At 47.1% G+C, this 15518-nt stretch overlaps 1 protein-coding gene across 2 annotated transcripts in view; it reads left to right on the forward strand.

The window, feature by feature from the left end:
• The window catches only part of LOC127571433 (serine/threonine-protein kinase PAK 6-like), a 29490-nt gene extending 19838 nt beyond the window's left edge, over positions 1 to 9652 (forward strand). For both annotated transcript variants that reach the window (XM_052017788.1, XM_052017795.1), the window contains 4 exons: positions 2986 to 3112; positions 4542 to 4667; positions 5484 to 5618; positions 8399 to 9652. In XM_052017788.1, the coding sequence (XP_051873748.1) occupies positions 2986 to 3112; positions 4542 to 4667; positions 5484 to 5618; positions 8399 to 8548 (538 nt within the window). In that variant the 3' untranslated portion in view covers positions 8549 to 9652. The remainder of the gene's footprint in view (positions 1 to 2985; positions 3113 to 4541; positions 4668 to 5483; positions 5619 to 8398) is intronic.
• Positions 9653 to 15518: the final 5866 nt, after the last annotated feature.

Genomic DNA, 15518 nt, shown 5'->3' on the forward strand with positions numbered 1-15518 from the left:
CAATAACACATGAGAATGACTTAGTTGGAGAACAATTATGAGGTGTCTTTCTTTACCTAAGCACAACTTCAACATTATAAATAGAAGGAGCCAGTTCACCAATCCATAACCAAGTCTTCACTCATTCCCAGAAGTTTTGCCCTGTGAGGTGAGATTGAATAGACCAGGCTTGTATTCAGATTAGTTTATTGTCATATACACCAGGGTGCAATGGAATTCCTTGCTCGCGTGAAGGTCACAGAGTAAACTGTACACATGGTAATAATAAATACAACAGTAAATACAACGACAAGTGCAAAATGATGGAATGGTGCAAGGTATAGTAGTGTAAACTGAAATGCTAAACTAGTGCAAAGAGGAATGCTAAAGTGACAATAACAGAAGAGGTAGAATTAAGGGTTTGAGAATGTGGCAGCCCCACTGGGAAGGGAATGTGAAAGGGGTGATTGGCTCAGAAGTCTGATAGAAGTGGGGAGGGAGCTGCTCAAGTCTGGTCATCTGGGCTTTCAAGCTCCTGTATCTTTATTTAAAGCAAAGATGGATCAATCTCTGGATATTAAGGGAATCAAGAGACATGGTGCAGAAAATTGAGGCTGAGGTAGATCAGCCATGATCTTGATGAATGACTTGAAGGGGCCGGTAGCCTGCTCCAGCATTTCTCTGTTTATCAGCTGTATTAGATGTATCTTGGCTCAAAGAGTGAGGCTATGGAACAGTTTTCTGCTGCCTGGTTCTGACTGACCCACTCCTGGCTGTGATCTCTGCGGCCAGTGGTGCCTCATTTTTGCAGCAGGAACCCTGGGTGATGAATGCATTGACTTATAGAATGGTAACAGCTCTGAAGGAGGCCATTTGGCCCTTCGAGTCCTTGCCAGTTCTCTGCAAGGACGATGTACTTCCATTTGTACTGATCCCATTCAGCCGCAGTGATTGAATCTGCCTCCTCCACTGCATGAGGCAGTACATTGCAGGGATAAACACCGCAGTGATTGAATCTGCCTCCTCCACTGCATGAGGCAGTACATTGCAGGGGATAAACACCCACTGTTGTAAACAGGGTTGTTTCATGTTGCCTTTTGCCAGTCACGTCGAATCCAAGTCACCTGGCGCCCTGTTCCCCCTTCTCTTTCAAATTTTTTACCACGCATTTATTCAGTTCCCTTTCAAAAGCACAAACTAATTTGCATCCACCACACTTTTGCAGTGCGTTCCAGGTCAACAGGTTAAAATTTCACCTATTGTGTGAGCACAGAACAAAGCTCCTTCCCGTCCTCTCAGATTCCACAGACAACAGGGAGGAGAGGGGCACAAAGAAACATGCCTTCTCCCTCCCCTCCACCTCCTCCCTCCCCTCCACCTCCTCCACAGGCTCTGTGACAGTGACGGCAGGAGCCCACTTTCTAACACTGTCCTCTATCCAGAAGGTATCACGACCTTGATGGTGCTGTGGGTTAGTGGTTAGGTGGCCTTTAGGGACAGATTCCCTGCACGCTGTAGGCTTGATGCTATGTTTGTTATTTCCAAGCCTGTGTGTTTAACTCAATAGTCAAATCAGTTTGTTTGTTCGCTTGTTTTTATAGCTGAATCAGACAGTGGTGTTAACCCAGCTGCTGAACGAGCAGTCACAGTCTGTCTTCCTGTAATATCTGTATTGTGAGGTGGTTCATTTTGGTATTTACAAGTGCAAATGTGAAGATTACACTTTGGGCAATGCAGAGGAGCCGATGCATTTGAAGCTTCGGGAGCCTAAGTCACTGAAAGCTTGACCTCAAACGGATAAGGCCAAAAACAATTGGAATACAGTACTAGATTTGCAGTTAACATGATGGAATATATAACTTTATAATGATGAACATAAAAACCTTTAAGTGACCATAGTTGGGAATACTATGTGGTTTTGAGTATTCCACTGTATTGCACAGTAGAACAGATTTTCTGTTGTTGGAACTATTCATAGTCTCCTAATGCAATTCAAGCTGATGGATTGAGAAAGAGTAAGTTGATCAATAACCTTTATTAATTAATTGATGATTAATTGAATATTAACAGGGCACATGAGACCGACGGCTTGATACTCAGGAACTGAGAACCACACACTGAAACTCCTGACTGCTTTGTCTTTATTCAGTAGGGTATGTGCAGTCAGTATGAATGATTGCCAGGACTCATGTACACAACTGGCCTGCTGTGGCTTGAGCTGTTTGCCGCGTTCCAGAAGCTTTGTATCCTTCAGCAGCCAGGCATGTCATTCTGTCAGCGTTTCCTCTCCTCCTAGACATTTCCTATAATCACCTCCTTTTTCCTGAATTATCAGTACCTGAACAGACGAGACTCTCGCTCAGCTCCAATTGCCACCTTTATGTTAGCACGAAGTAGACCCTATCATTACCACCAATTACCACTATCTTGTCATTCCCAGTGACTAGGTTGCAGTCTGCCGTGAGGGAATGCAAATAAAGACTAGGAAAAATTGGGACTGTTTTCTTGGTTCACAGGTGGTTTTGCAGATGTGTAAAATTATCGAGGTAATGTGATTAAGTGGATGAAAACATACAGTTTCCAGTAATTAAGGGCCAAGTCTGTAGGATTATGATGTTTGCTCATGTCAGCACAAATATATTGAACGTCTACATAATTGGACGACGTAACTGTATCTCTGACCCAGCTGCACCCTCCCCTGCAGACATCACTCCAGCCCTGACACGTGTCATATACCGGTCTTACTCCATCGGTATACAGGCGTCACTCTAAACTAGTCAGCCCGTTCATCCATGAGTGATACTGCAATCCTGTCACCCTGGCTCTGATGAAGGTCATCAATCTGAAACATAAACTCTGGTTCTCTCTCCACAGATGCTGCCTGACCTTCTGTTTTTATTCCAGGCACACTGCCCCCTACGGATTTCTCTGTCTACAGCCGGTTCTCCAAACCTGTCACATTCCCTCACTGTTCTGTAATTTTTCTGCATTCAATTGCTGGCACAGGATGAATGAGCAGCAGATCGCCACTGTTTGCCTCTCCATCTTGAAGGCGCTGACTTACCTACATTCCCAGGGTGTGATCCATAGGGACATTAAGAGTGACTCCATTCTGCTGACACTTGATGGAAGGGTAAGGACCAGCACTGGGCAAAGTTTATCCCTCAAAGTGCAATGTTTACTGCTTTAGTTGTAAGGTGAGGTGCAGATCAGAAAGAGCCCAGGCTCCAGCCTCCATCTTCTGCCCCTTTGGTGTCAGCAGGTAGAGGATGGTAATAAGGTCATAGAGCAATACCGCATGGATACAGGCCCTTCAGCCCAACCAGTCCATGCTGACCACGTTGTCCACCCAGCTAGTCCCAATTTCCTGCGTTTGGCCAGTATCCCTCCAAGCCCCACCCCTCCATGTACCTATTCAAGTGCTTCTTAAATGATACTGTTGTACCCGTCTCAACCACTTCCTCTGGCAGCTCCTTCCATGTACTCACCACCCTCTGCGTGAAAAAGTTGCCCCTCAGGTCCCTTTTAAGTCTTTCCCCTCTCACCCTAATCCTATGTCCCCTAGTTTTGGACTCCCCTACCTAGGGGAAAAGACTATTACCATTCACCTTATCTATGCCTCTCCTAATTTTAAACAATTGGATCAACTACCCTTGGCTAAGATAGGCAAATGCATTCACTGTCCAGTGACCCGAGCCACTGGGCCTGGGAATATGATGGGAGGCATTTAGGGTGATTTTGGAAGCTTTTTGGATTTGACCCAGAGTTTGTGGCAATTATTGATGCATTTGGAACGAACTCTGTCTCAAAAGGCCTGCCCACCAAAACCACGTTGTGCATTGTCAGCCTTGCCCACACCCCACTGTGCAGCCATAATCTGACACATGGTATCTCAAGCAGAGGCAGCATGGTGTGGTGTGACATGTATGGTGCTGAGTGATCTGCGTCCACAGATTCACAGCTCTATAGAATAAGATGGACTAAGTTTCCAGCTGAGCTAGAGGGAAATTTGCAGGATGGAACTCATCCTTTGGCTCGGGAGACAGGATTGGATTCCACAAAGATGAGCCAAAATACAGTCTCCATTTTAACCAAATTCCCTCGACGCTGCTGCATGAGACGCCTCTCTCTGTAGGGAGATAATGGGCAGTTGGCAGCAGCATTCTCGGAGTTCCCAGTGCTTGGGTGGTGTGGGTGCAATGCAGTGGCCCCAGGGTCCATTCCTATCCCCGTGACCCCGCTGTGAACAGTAATTAAATAAAAACATTTCTTGTCCCTAGACCAACCACAACTCATTCACACTGGATCCTAATGTGAAGACTTGTCACAACAAGCTGTCCACATTATTTGTCCCTGAAACAGCAGATACAAGTTACATTCCGTTATTTTTGTAAACGTTCCATTATTTTTCTTTTAAGTTCAGTTTCAATCTTGTCTTGGATCAACTGAATTCCTTATATTGCTTCAAGATGAAGAAAGACTCTCTCAATCTCCTGTTTCCCTTTTACACTGTCATCCACACTCAGTTTCTCACGTTCTCTCCCTGCCTTGTTCTCGTTCAGGTTAAGCTGTCAGATTTTGGATTTTGTGCACAAGTGAGCAAGGAGATTCCAAGGCGGAGATCCTTGGTCGGCACGCCCTACTGGATGGCTCCAGAAGTGATTGCCCGATTACCATATGGGCCAGAGGTATACTTTGTTGTGGGCAGCTTTTGGGCAGAGACAGTGAGTGAGGCTGAGGATTGGTGGGTGTATTTGTTGAGGGACGACCATCCACTGGCCAGGGGGCCAAGTTTCAAGGTCATAATAGGCATGTCCGTGACAAAGTTATGGACATCATGCTCCCAGTTCGGGAGGGGAGGGACATTCTGGAGGAAAATGCAGAGGCGAGTGATGATCGCTGATCTGCATGGGCTGGTACAGGGTGAGGAGGGCAGAATGTAAAGGATTACAGTGGGGTTAGACACCAGCCTGTGTACTTGGCAGGAAGCCAGGGGCAAAGGACGACTGCTTGAAGGGAAATGGTAACCCTGAGAGACCATTGAGAATACAAAAGGATTACTCCACAGTTCAATCAGGAGGGCCAGATAGAGTAGTGATGGGCTACAGAGGGGACATATCCAGAGTGAAAGATGATGTGACTGGGTGGCAGGAAGGTGAAGGGACATAGAGGTTGGTCCAGAAGGGATAGAATGAATTGTTTCTGGTCTCCAGTGGGAGTCAGGGTGCAAACCTGGGCAAAGAGAGGCTTCAGGTTCCACAGGCATGACAGCGGCTCGTTCTAGTTGTGAGCAGAGAGCCGGGTGGTGGCAGTCAAAGTTGGTCTGGCCGTTGTGGTGGGACGAAGCTGACATGTGGACAGTGTGAGATGAGTTGGACTGTCCTTGAAGCAGGGCCTGGGTGCAGAGAGATCTGTAGAATGGGAGCATGGTCATGTCGTATCCGAAGTGTCCAGTAACAGTCCAGGCTGGTAGCAGAGGCTGAGGCCATCTTTTCATGTCGTAGGTGGATATCTGGTCACTGGGGATCATGGTGATGGAGATGGTGGACGGAGAGCCTCCCTACTTCAGTGACAATCCTGTGGAAGCCATGAAAATGGTTCGAGACAACCCTCCTCCCAGGCTGAAGCTGGAACACAAGGTCAGTGCTTCGTACAACTTGGTAGCTGGAGCGTCACAGAGGCTGGTGGAGATTCCTATCTATGCACTCCAACCCAAAGGCCTTAGAACAGAACATAGAACAGGACAGCACAGGAACGGGCCTTTCAACCCACGATGTTGTGCCGAACTAATTAAACTAGTAATTAAAGACCTAAGCTCCATATCCCTCCATTCTCTGCATTTTCATATGCCTATCTACGCCTCCATCATATTTGCCTCCACCATCACCCCTGGCAGTGTATTTCAGGCACCCCCTACTCTCTGTGTAAATAAAATTTTAAAAAAACTTGCCTTGCACACCTCTTTTGAACTTGCCCCCTTTCACCTTGTCCCCTTCCCCAGGGCCTAGGTGTACTCTAGGCCCAGGTCTCCGGCCTGTGCTGGAAATCCCGCAGCAGCGTCAGGGCAGGCTGGGTGAGAGAGCTGCCCTCCTCCATGTGCCAGGAATGGGCAAACCTTCAGAAAGGTCGCAGTTCATCGGACAGGGAAGGATGGGTGCAACACCTCCATCCTCAGTCCAGGAGTAACTCCAGAGCACAGCCAGCAGTTGAAGATGTGGTGGCCAGTGCTGCAGAAAAATGGGGTGCGGATCAAAAGAGATCCAGGCCAGAGGATTGAAGGTTGCAAGAGGGGGTGAGTTGCAGGACTACAGTTTGCTGTTGATTTTGAGGCCAGGGAGAGGTTTGTACATGAAGCTGGGAAATTTAGTTAGTGTTTGCAATAGTTGAGTACACACTGACAGGCTCTTCATTAAGGATCTCAGGAGCATCTGGGTGGAGACAGGCAGGAACTTCTGATAATGGGAAGGGGACTGGTGATGGAGTGTCTGCACAGCTTGGCCTCGCAGTACACTGGGGTTAAGAACCAAGGCTCAGCCTGTGTTTTAGTGATGGAGTGAGCTGGGAGTGCAGGGCTTGGAATCCATGATGAACGGATTGGATTCCCAAATAATGGAAGGAGAAAATCAGTGTGCGTACAAGAGGAACGGGTTTGAAGGGTAATGGAAGTAATGGAAAGTTCTTGGGGGAAGCAGAACAGAGAAGGCAAGGTATCTGGACCACGGATAGCCCGGTCAAAATCCAATTATACTGGTAGGACCAAAGTAACATCTGCCCATTTGTAGCAGGGTGTTGGGAATTGTGCAGATTTCAACCAAGTTCCAGGGGAGGCAGGTTCCCCTTAATTAAGATGGAAACACAAGTGACTGAGACGCTGGAATCTGGAGCAACACACACAATGCTCAAGGAACTCAGCAGGTCAGGCAGCATCTATGGAGGGAAATGGACAGTCAATGTTTTAGGTCAAGACCCTTCATCAGGACTGGAAAGAAAGAGGGGAGATAACTGGTATAAAAAAAGTGGGTGGGGGGGAAGGGGTGAAGGGGTGAAGCAAGAGCTGGCAGACGATATGTGGAACGAGTCTGGGTGAGCACGTGGTCGAAGAGCCAGAGAACAGCAGAGATCACGGATCACGGGGGGGGGGGGGGGGGGGGGGGGTGTGGGGTTGCAGTGTGAAAGTGGAACTCCCACCAAAGACAAAAGGAAAACTTCTTCAAGGTAGGGAGACTTTGCAGATTTCCAGCATCTGCAGCCTCTTGTGTCTCCATTTTGCTGCTCCATTGCAAAGGAGCTGGAGTTCTGCAAGACCCTCTCTCGCTGCCTCAACAGCTTACTCTGGCAGCTTGCTCTGTATACCCACCACCCTTTGTGCAAAAAACCTGCCCCTCAGGTCCCCTTTTAAACCTTTCCCCTCTCACCTCTATAACTCTATGCTAGGTGACCAGAACTGCACACACTACGTATGGCAACTGCTCTGCCCCGGACCACTAGAAACTGCAGAGAGTTGTGGACACAGCCCAGTGCATCACAGAAACCAGCCTCCCCTCCATGGTCTCTGTCTATACCTCTCGCTGCCTTGGTGAAGCAGCCAGCATAATCAAAGACCCCACCCACCCGGGACATTCTCTCTTCTCCCCTCTCCCATCAGGCAGAAGATACAGGAGCCTGAGGGCACATACCACAAGACTCAAGGACAGCCTCTATCCCACTGTGATAAGATTATTGAACGGTTCCCTTATACGATGAGATGGACTCTTGACCTCACAATCTACCTTGTTATGACCTTGCACCTTATTGTCTACCTGCAATGCACTTCCCTGTAGCTGTGACACCTTGCTCTGTATTCTGTTATTGTTTTTACCTTGTACTACCTCAATGCACTGTGTAACGAATTGATCTGTACGATTGGTATGCAAGACAAGTTTTTCACTGTACCTCGGTACAAGTGACAATAATAAACCAATACTCCAGGTGCGGTCTTGTACAGCTGCAACATGATGTTCCAGCTGTTGTATTCAGTTCCCCAAATGATGAAGGCCAGCGTGCCAAATGCCTTCTTCACCACCCTGTCTACCTGTGTCACCACTTTCATAGGACTATATACTTGTACCCCTCAAGTCTGTCTTCTACAACACTCTCCAGGGCCCTTCACTGTGTATATCCTGCCTTGGTTTAGCTTTCCAAAATGCAACACTTCACACTTGTTCCTTGGCTCACTTTCCCAGTTGATCTAGCAGCAGTTTCCAGTAATTTAGCCTGTTATATACCCTTGTAGATACCAGCAGCTTTTAATTCATTGTTGGGATTGATGTGGAGAATGGAACAAGAGGTGATAGAACAAATCTCAGCGAGGTGGGGTTTGAGCATAGAATGGTTTGGGACTGACTGTATGGAATATTGACTCTTGTTTATCCTGCTGCAGGTATCCCTGATCCTTCGGGACTTCCTAAGCCGTACACTGATCCACGAAGTGCTGCAAAGAGCTACATCTGCTGAGCTCCTGAGCCACCTCTTCCTGCTGCAGGCTGGGGCCCCCGACTGCATGGTGCCTTTGATCCAACAATGTAACTAGGGGTGATGTGACAGGAGAGCGTGTGCTTCAGCAGTGCTGTGAATAACACGGGGCAGAGAGTGATCGCTCAGCTCCCGGTTCTGTGCTGTAATGACAAAGGGCTGGATTTCTGTCAGTCATGGATTCCACATTTAGGTTGGAATGAGCCTGAGCCGAAGAAGCTTGTCCCACGGGCCGGCAGAGGTCGGGCTGATCTCTTGTCCCACAGGCTGGCAGAGGTGGGGCTGATCTCTTGTCCCACAGGCCAGCAGAGGTGGGGCTGATCTCTTGGTCCTTCTGGAGCTTGGTTCACTGGTGCCAACTGTCTCCTGCTTTCCTGGAGTCCGCAGGCTGTTTTCATTCATTGTTGAGTGGCTCTATGTGCCCTTTGTTTAAGTGCCCAGTCTCTTTCCTCTCAACTGCAGTCTGATAGCAACACAGTAAAGGATGAAGGGTAATTGCTGTGCCATTTTACCCAGAGTCTTCCTTCTGGTCAAATCATACCATCGTAATAAACTGCTCATGGTGTAGCACCCCCCGGTGTGCTGCTCAGTGAAACTCTCAGCTTGGTACTAGCCTATGGGCTGCGTGTAGATCCTGCCTGATGAATTAGCATCTCTCAGTTTACTAATACCAGCAGCTTGGTGGATTCCTATTTGTAACTGAGGATAGCCCTTTCCCAACCTGCAGCCCCGTGGTGTGCAAGATCCAGGACAAGTGGGAGCAACTTGAGCTCAAGAGGACACTGGTTGGGCTTGGAGATGCTGTCCTGGACCATTGTCCAATAGGCTGCAAGTTTGATACTGTGTAAATCATATGTGGGGTGGTCATCTGGTCAGCAGGCATATGCTGCCTGGATATTGGTTTAAGATCTTTGCCTCAGATTTCATCTCTCACTAATACTGAATCATGTCTAAGCCCCATGCATTTAAGAGGCTTTTAGACAGGTACATGAATGTGCAGAGAACCGAGGGATATGGACATTGTGGAGGCAGAAGGGAATAGTTTAGTTAGGCATTTAATTACAAGTTTAATTAGTTCGGCACAATGTCTTGGGCCAAAGGGCCACATCCTGTGCTGTACTGTTCTATGTTCTATGTATTTGATTAAAAAGCAGAAATAGCCTTTGCTGTTTTAATTTGCTGTCATCTCAACGAGGTGGATGTTGGTTTATCATGAATTTCTTGTTACACAGTGGTGCAGCTAGTGGAGCCACTGCCTCACAGCTCCAGCGACCCGGGTTCAATCCTGACCTCGGGTACTGTCTGCGTGGAGTTTGCACGTTCTGCTGCATGGGTTCCCCCAGGTGCTCCGATTTCCTCCCACATCCCAAAGACCTGTGGGTTGGTGGGTTAATTGGCTGCTGTAAATTGCCCCTAGTGTGTGGGTGAGTGGTAGAATCTAGGGGGAGTTGATGGGAATGTGGGAAGAATAAAAATGAGATTTGCCTAAATGGGTGGAAAAAGTTGCCCCTCAAGCCCCCTTTAAATTTTTCCCTCTCACCTTAAACCCATGCCCTCGAGTTTTGGACTCCCCTACCCTGGGGAAAACAACTGTGACCATCCACCTTATCGATGTGGAATCGATGGGCTGACAGGCTCAATGAGTCTGTAAGAAACAATTGACACAAGGCTTCATTGCAGGTAGAGTCGTACTTCTGGTGTGCACCTGGTGTAAACCCAGAGTCACTGCACTCCTATATGAGGCATTCTGGTGGATATGGACACAGTTCTAGTTCTCCACTTATTCTGTGTGTCTTTCATGTCACCTACCTTTCCTAGCCTAAAGCGTGAAATGAATGAAGTAACAAGATTTGGAAAATAAATTAGAATGAGTATTTTGGAGTATTTTCAAAAACTTGGTGCTTTCCTCACTAGATTTCCAAGTGTGAACATCTGAGTTACTGCAGATAACAGCAGTCACCTTCCTTCCTGATGCTGGCCAGTGCACACAAAAGAGCCTCTGTTCTCATTGTACCTCGTATGCAAAGGACTTTGTATGTTCACTGAGCAGTCATGCTTATATTTCAATTTCACTGTAAACAGATTTATTCTGGAGGCAAGGACAGAATATCAAAACTGGAAACCACAACAGGAACACAGAGGCAGCCAAGTCAGAGCAGAGTCAGCCCAAATCAGTCGTCCCAGATAGTTCTCAGGTACTTACCTTGTCACTGATGGGGCAGCTCAAAAATGAATGAGAATTTAAAAAAATGCTAGAATAGATCAGCAAGCAGCCAGAGAGGGTGCAGGAAAGATTCTCAAGATCGTTGCCTGGACTGGAGGGCTTGAGTTAAAAGGAGAGGCTGTTTTGGCTGGGACTGTTTTTAACTGGAACAAAGGAGGTTGAGGGGTGACCTTATCGAGGTTTATAATATCAAAAGCCCCAATATCAAAGGTGATGAGTTAACTCTGGAACATCCTTCCTAAATATTTTAACCTGTGCCTCCCACCTCTTTTAATTCAATTAGTAAAGTTTATCACTTTATTGATATTTTGTATAAGGAGGCTGAGGGGTGACCTTACAGAGGTTTATAAAATCATGAGTGGGCGTAGATAAGGTGGATGGTCACAGACTTTTTCCCAGGGTAGGAGAGTCTAAAACTAGAGGGTACAGGTTAAGGTTTCAAGGGGACCTGCAAGGCAGGTTTTTACACAGCTGGTAGTGGGTATATGGAACAAGCTGACAGAGCTAGTGGTAGAGGCAGGTACATTTAGAGCATTTAAAAGATATTTATACAGGTACAGTACATAGATAAGAAAGGTTTAGAGGGATATGGAACAAATGCAGGCAAATGGGCTTAGCATAGATTAGCATCTTGGTCAACATGGACAAGTTGGGCCGAAGGGCCTGTTTCCATGCTGTATAACTCTATGAATCCAAGACAGAGGAGTGGTACAGAGTGCGGACAGGACGGTCACAGAGAGCAGACAGGATGGAAATAAGCAGACAAATTAACAGCATAATTCTTTCTAAACTGTCTCTTATTTTTCTTGTGTTGGTTGCTGCAGCTTCTGGTTTTCTCATAATATGCAGTGGGGTGTTTGTAAACCCTGTGTGTGCCAATGATAAGAGAGATGAGGTGGGCTGCAAGATGAACATTCCCATCCCACATGGCTGCAATTGGTCTGCGGACTGGGGAAGGACTTGTTTCGCTGGTTCGCTGCCTGACCGAGGGAGACTGGCAGGCCCGGAGGTGGTGGTGAAACTTCAGGCTGCTCTACAAACACCAAGGAACCTTTTTAACCTCAAAAGTTTGCATGGTGGCAGCACAGGAGACATGCATGTGGAAAATTGTATCCCATCCCGTGCCCGCAAAATCACTTGATGGTTGACTTGGAGAATTCTGTCCTGGTGCCTGATTTGCTAGGTAGACATTACAGCGATATGTACCCAAAAGCAGTGAGTAACCGGAAAGGGCTAAGACAGAGAACACTCAGATCCAACAGGGATCAAAGTGCTGGAGGAGGCTCATCTACTCAAACAAAACATTCAAACAAAACATTCTGTTTAAAGTTCCAAGGTGACCTAATATTCTGAAGGTAGTATGGATTGTCCGAGAAAGCCTCTGCACTAGTTCCTTCATAGGGTGAATTTTATGCATTTATGGCAGGACATCTAGAAACCATCCCATTTTTGGTAAGCGGGTGATAATGGTGGTGGAAACCATTCAATATGGGCGTAAAAGCCTTTCCAGTTTCCAAGGCCACAGCAAAGATTCTGGTAGGACATGATGAACTAGATGTAGACGTTCTCAGGCCACCAGATCTCAGTGCAATGCCAGAGAACATTTCTGATCAAGTGCAGTGCCGTAGAACACAGGGGTAGTACAGCACAGGAACAGGCCCTTTGGCCCACTATGTATATGCCGACCATGATGCCAATTTAGAGTGCATATCTGCCTGCAAGTGGTCTACAATGTGCAAACTACAATAAAATTACTGGAAATAGAAGTATGATTCCACAAATCTCGCTATCCCACTTTAGGGGTTCATCAAGGGAGTGATCACACTTTAAAACCAGGAATGAAGGAGCAATGACCTTCAAGTTTCTACAACTCTTGATTCCATCCAGTCTGGCAGTATAGATCTGATTGGAAGAATCAGAGGTGATCTCACTTGATCTACAAAACTCTAAGAGGCACTGACTGGATAGATATCGAGAGCCTATCAAGTCCAGCAAGTCCAGTTGTCTGGATGAGGATCAGCTGTTGAGGACGCAGGTGAGGATATGTTTCTTTCTGAATCCCGAATTCTCTACCCCAGTGAACTGGGTGGCAGGGTTTTCGATGACCTTCGCCTGTTCAAGGCTGGGATCAATTTATGGATACCGATAGAACTGAGGGATTTGGGATCAGGCAGGGAAGTGAATGAGCACAAGGGGTTACAGATGCTGGAAACTGAAGCAAAAAACAAACTGCTGGAGGAGCTCGTGGGGGTGACAGGGGGAGAGCTCAGGCAGCATTTGTAGAACTTGCAAACTCCAAACAGACACATCCTGAGGCCAGGATCAAACCTGGGCTGCTGGAGCTGTGATAAGAAACAGCATGAGTGGGTAATGCAGCCCCTCGAGCCCTGCTCTGCCATTTAGTAAGCCCACTGCAGATTCTGCATCACCTCATAATCTGCCTGGGCAGCCTGCAACCCGGCAGCATGAACACTGAATTCTCCAATTTCAGGTAACCTGCTCCTCCACCACCAACCCCTCCTCCTGATCCACCCAGTTCCTCCTACACCCATCCAAATCTCAACCCCCCTCAGCCCACTACCACCCAGTTGACATTTTGGGTCAAGCCCCTTCATTCGGACTGAAAGAGTAGAGGGAAGATAGCCAGTAGAAGGAGGTGAGGGGAAGGGAAGGGGCAAGGGCTGGCGGGTGATAGGTGGATCCGGGTGAGGAGGGGTTGATTGACAGATGGGGGAGGAGAGAGTGGAAATAGTGCCAGAGACTAGGAGGTGATGGGTGGAGATGATGGAATCTGACAGGAGAGGAAGGCGGAGCATGGGACCAAATAAGGGAGGTGGGGAGGACAGATGGGTACAGTAAGGGGAGGGGATCCAGTGGGAGGAGTGTGTTGGTGATGGGCAGATGGAGTGGGTGGGGGAGAGGAAAGAAACAGGGTGATGGGGGCTGTTGGGTGTTGGGATTTGGATGGGTGTAGGACAGACTGGGTGGATCAGGAGGAGAGTTAGATGGGGAGCAGGTTACCTGAAATTGGAGAATTCAGTGTTCATGCCACTGGGTTGCAGGCTGCCCAGGCAGATTATGAGGTGATGCAGAATCTGTCATGGTCTTATTAAATGGCAGAGAAGGCTCGAGGGACTGTCATACCCACTCCTGCTGCTTCTTATCACAGGTCCAGCAGCCTGGGTTCGATGGTGGCCTCGGGTGCTGTCTGTGTGGAGTTTGGACGTTGTCCCTGTGACTGCCTTGGTTTTCCCTGGGTGGTCTGGTTTTGTCCCACATTCCAACGATGTGCTGGTGGGTTAATTAACTGCAGTACATTGCCCCTAGTGTAGTTGGGTTGATGGGCATGTGTGAGACAATGGGTAATGTAGGAATATGTGAAGGAACGGCACTGATAGGGTTGCTCTGAAAGCTGGCATAGATTCAATGGGCTGTATGAACTCCTTCTATGAGATATTATTAAACCAATGTTAAAGAAGAAGGCTATTTTTGCCTCCAAGACTAAAATCATTGCTACCATTGGCTCTAAATGATCAATCCCTCCTCAACAACTTGGGTAACTCTCAGGGGAGATTGGACAACATAAACTCCAGTATGCCTTTTCGTGCTGTCTTATCCAAACCACAGTATTGACATCTGACTCAAGAAATCGATGTTAAGCAGTCAGCAGATCAATTAGTTTATTGAAGTCAATGCTGTACCACCTATAAAACAGGATCAATGCTGAGATGCATTGATCAAGATTCCAATAAGATCCGTCCCTTCTTAGCTGCCACCTTGTATAGTCAACGCTCCTCATTCTACACTGTGGGGATACATGCTGTGAAGAGAAATTATTCCACATTAATCACCTGAAGGGTTTTTCTTGTATGTGCACCTGATGAGGAGGATCCAGGTGACCCAAGCACACCCACCGAGATTGGTTGGAGTCACCTCCCATTTTTTTGGGTTGACCCTAAATTTTGATCGACAATGCCACACTCAGGAATGTATCCTTGCGCTGCAACCCTGGAGCCTGACTTGTTCCTCATACCCTGGGTCGCACAGAGAGCAGGATTAGTCCCAGGCCTCCCAAGCTGCCATGAAAGCTAGAGAAGGACAATGAATTAAAATGATGGAATTATTAAATCGATGCTGATTGAGCATGTAGTACCTTGCTCCTTCCCCTCATATCCTTGTGCCCATAGACGCTAAGACAGTTGCTGGTGTAACTGCTGTTCACTCACTGACTGGTCATCCATAATATTTGTGCAGTACCAATAGGTTATAGTAATAGTCCTGTTTGTGATTACCCAGTTTAATACGGTTGTCATTTTGATGATTTTATGCTGTGAAATGAATTTGCGAAGGTGTTTCAATGAGATGCTGTTATTGTAAATCAGTTTCTCTTCCTTAAAATGTAAAAAATGCGCTGTATTTTATAATCGGAGTAGGTTGTATTTGAAAGTACATCTTAATTATTGTCATTACACCCATTTTAATGACGACAGAAGAATTGAGTTTTTTTACCTAAGGAAATTAAAAACAAACCCTAGATTGCTCAAACAGCAGAATTTGGTTCATGTATGCCCCCATGTGTTTCACAGACATACTTGTACTATCTTACATTTTTATTTTCTTACAACACCCATCAGGTCGATGCCAGTTCTCAGAGCAATCTCGTCAGTCCCATCCCCCCACTTATTTCCCTGTAACCTTATTTTTCCCACATTCCCATCAACTCGCTCCAGATGCCAGCACTCACCTACACACCTGGGGCAATTCACCTACCAACCGCATGCCTTTGCGATATGGGACGATACAG

This window comes from Pristis pectinata, chromosome 1 (assembly GCF_009764475.1).
Source record: "Pristis pectinata isolate sPriPec2 chromosome 1, sPriPec2.1.pri, whole genome shotgun sequence".
Taxonomy (NCBI): Eukaryota; Metazoa; Chordata; class Chondrichthyes; order Rhinopristiformes; family Pristidae; genus Pristis; species Pristis pectinata.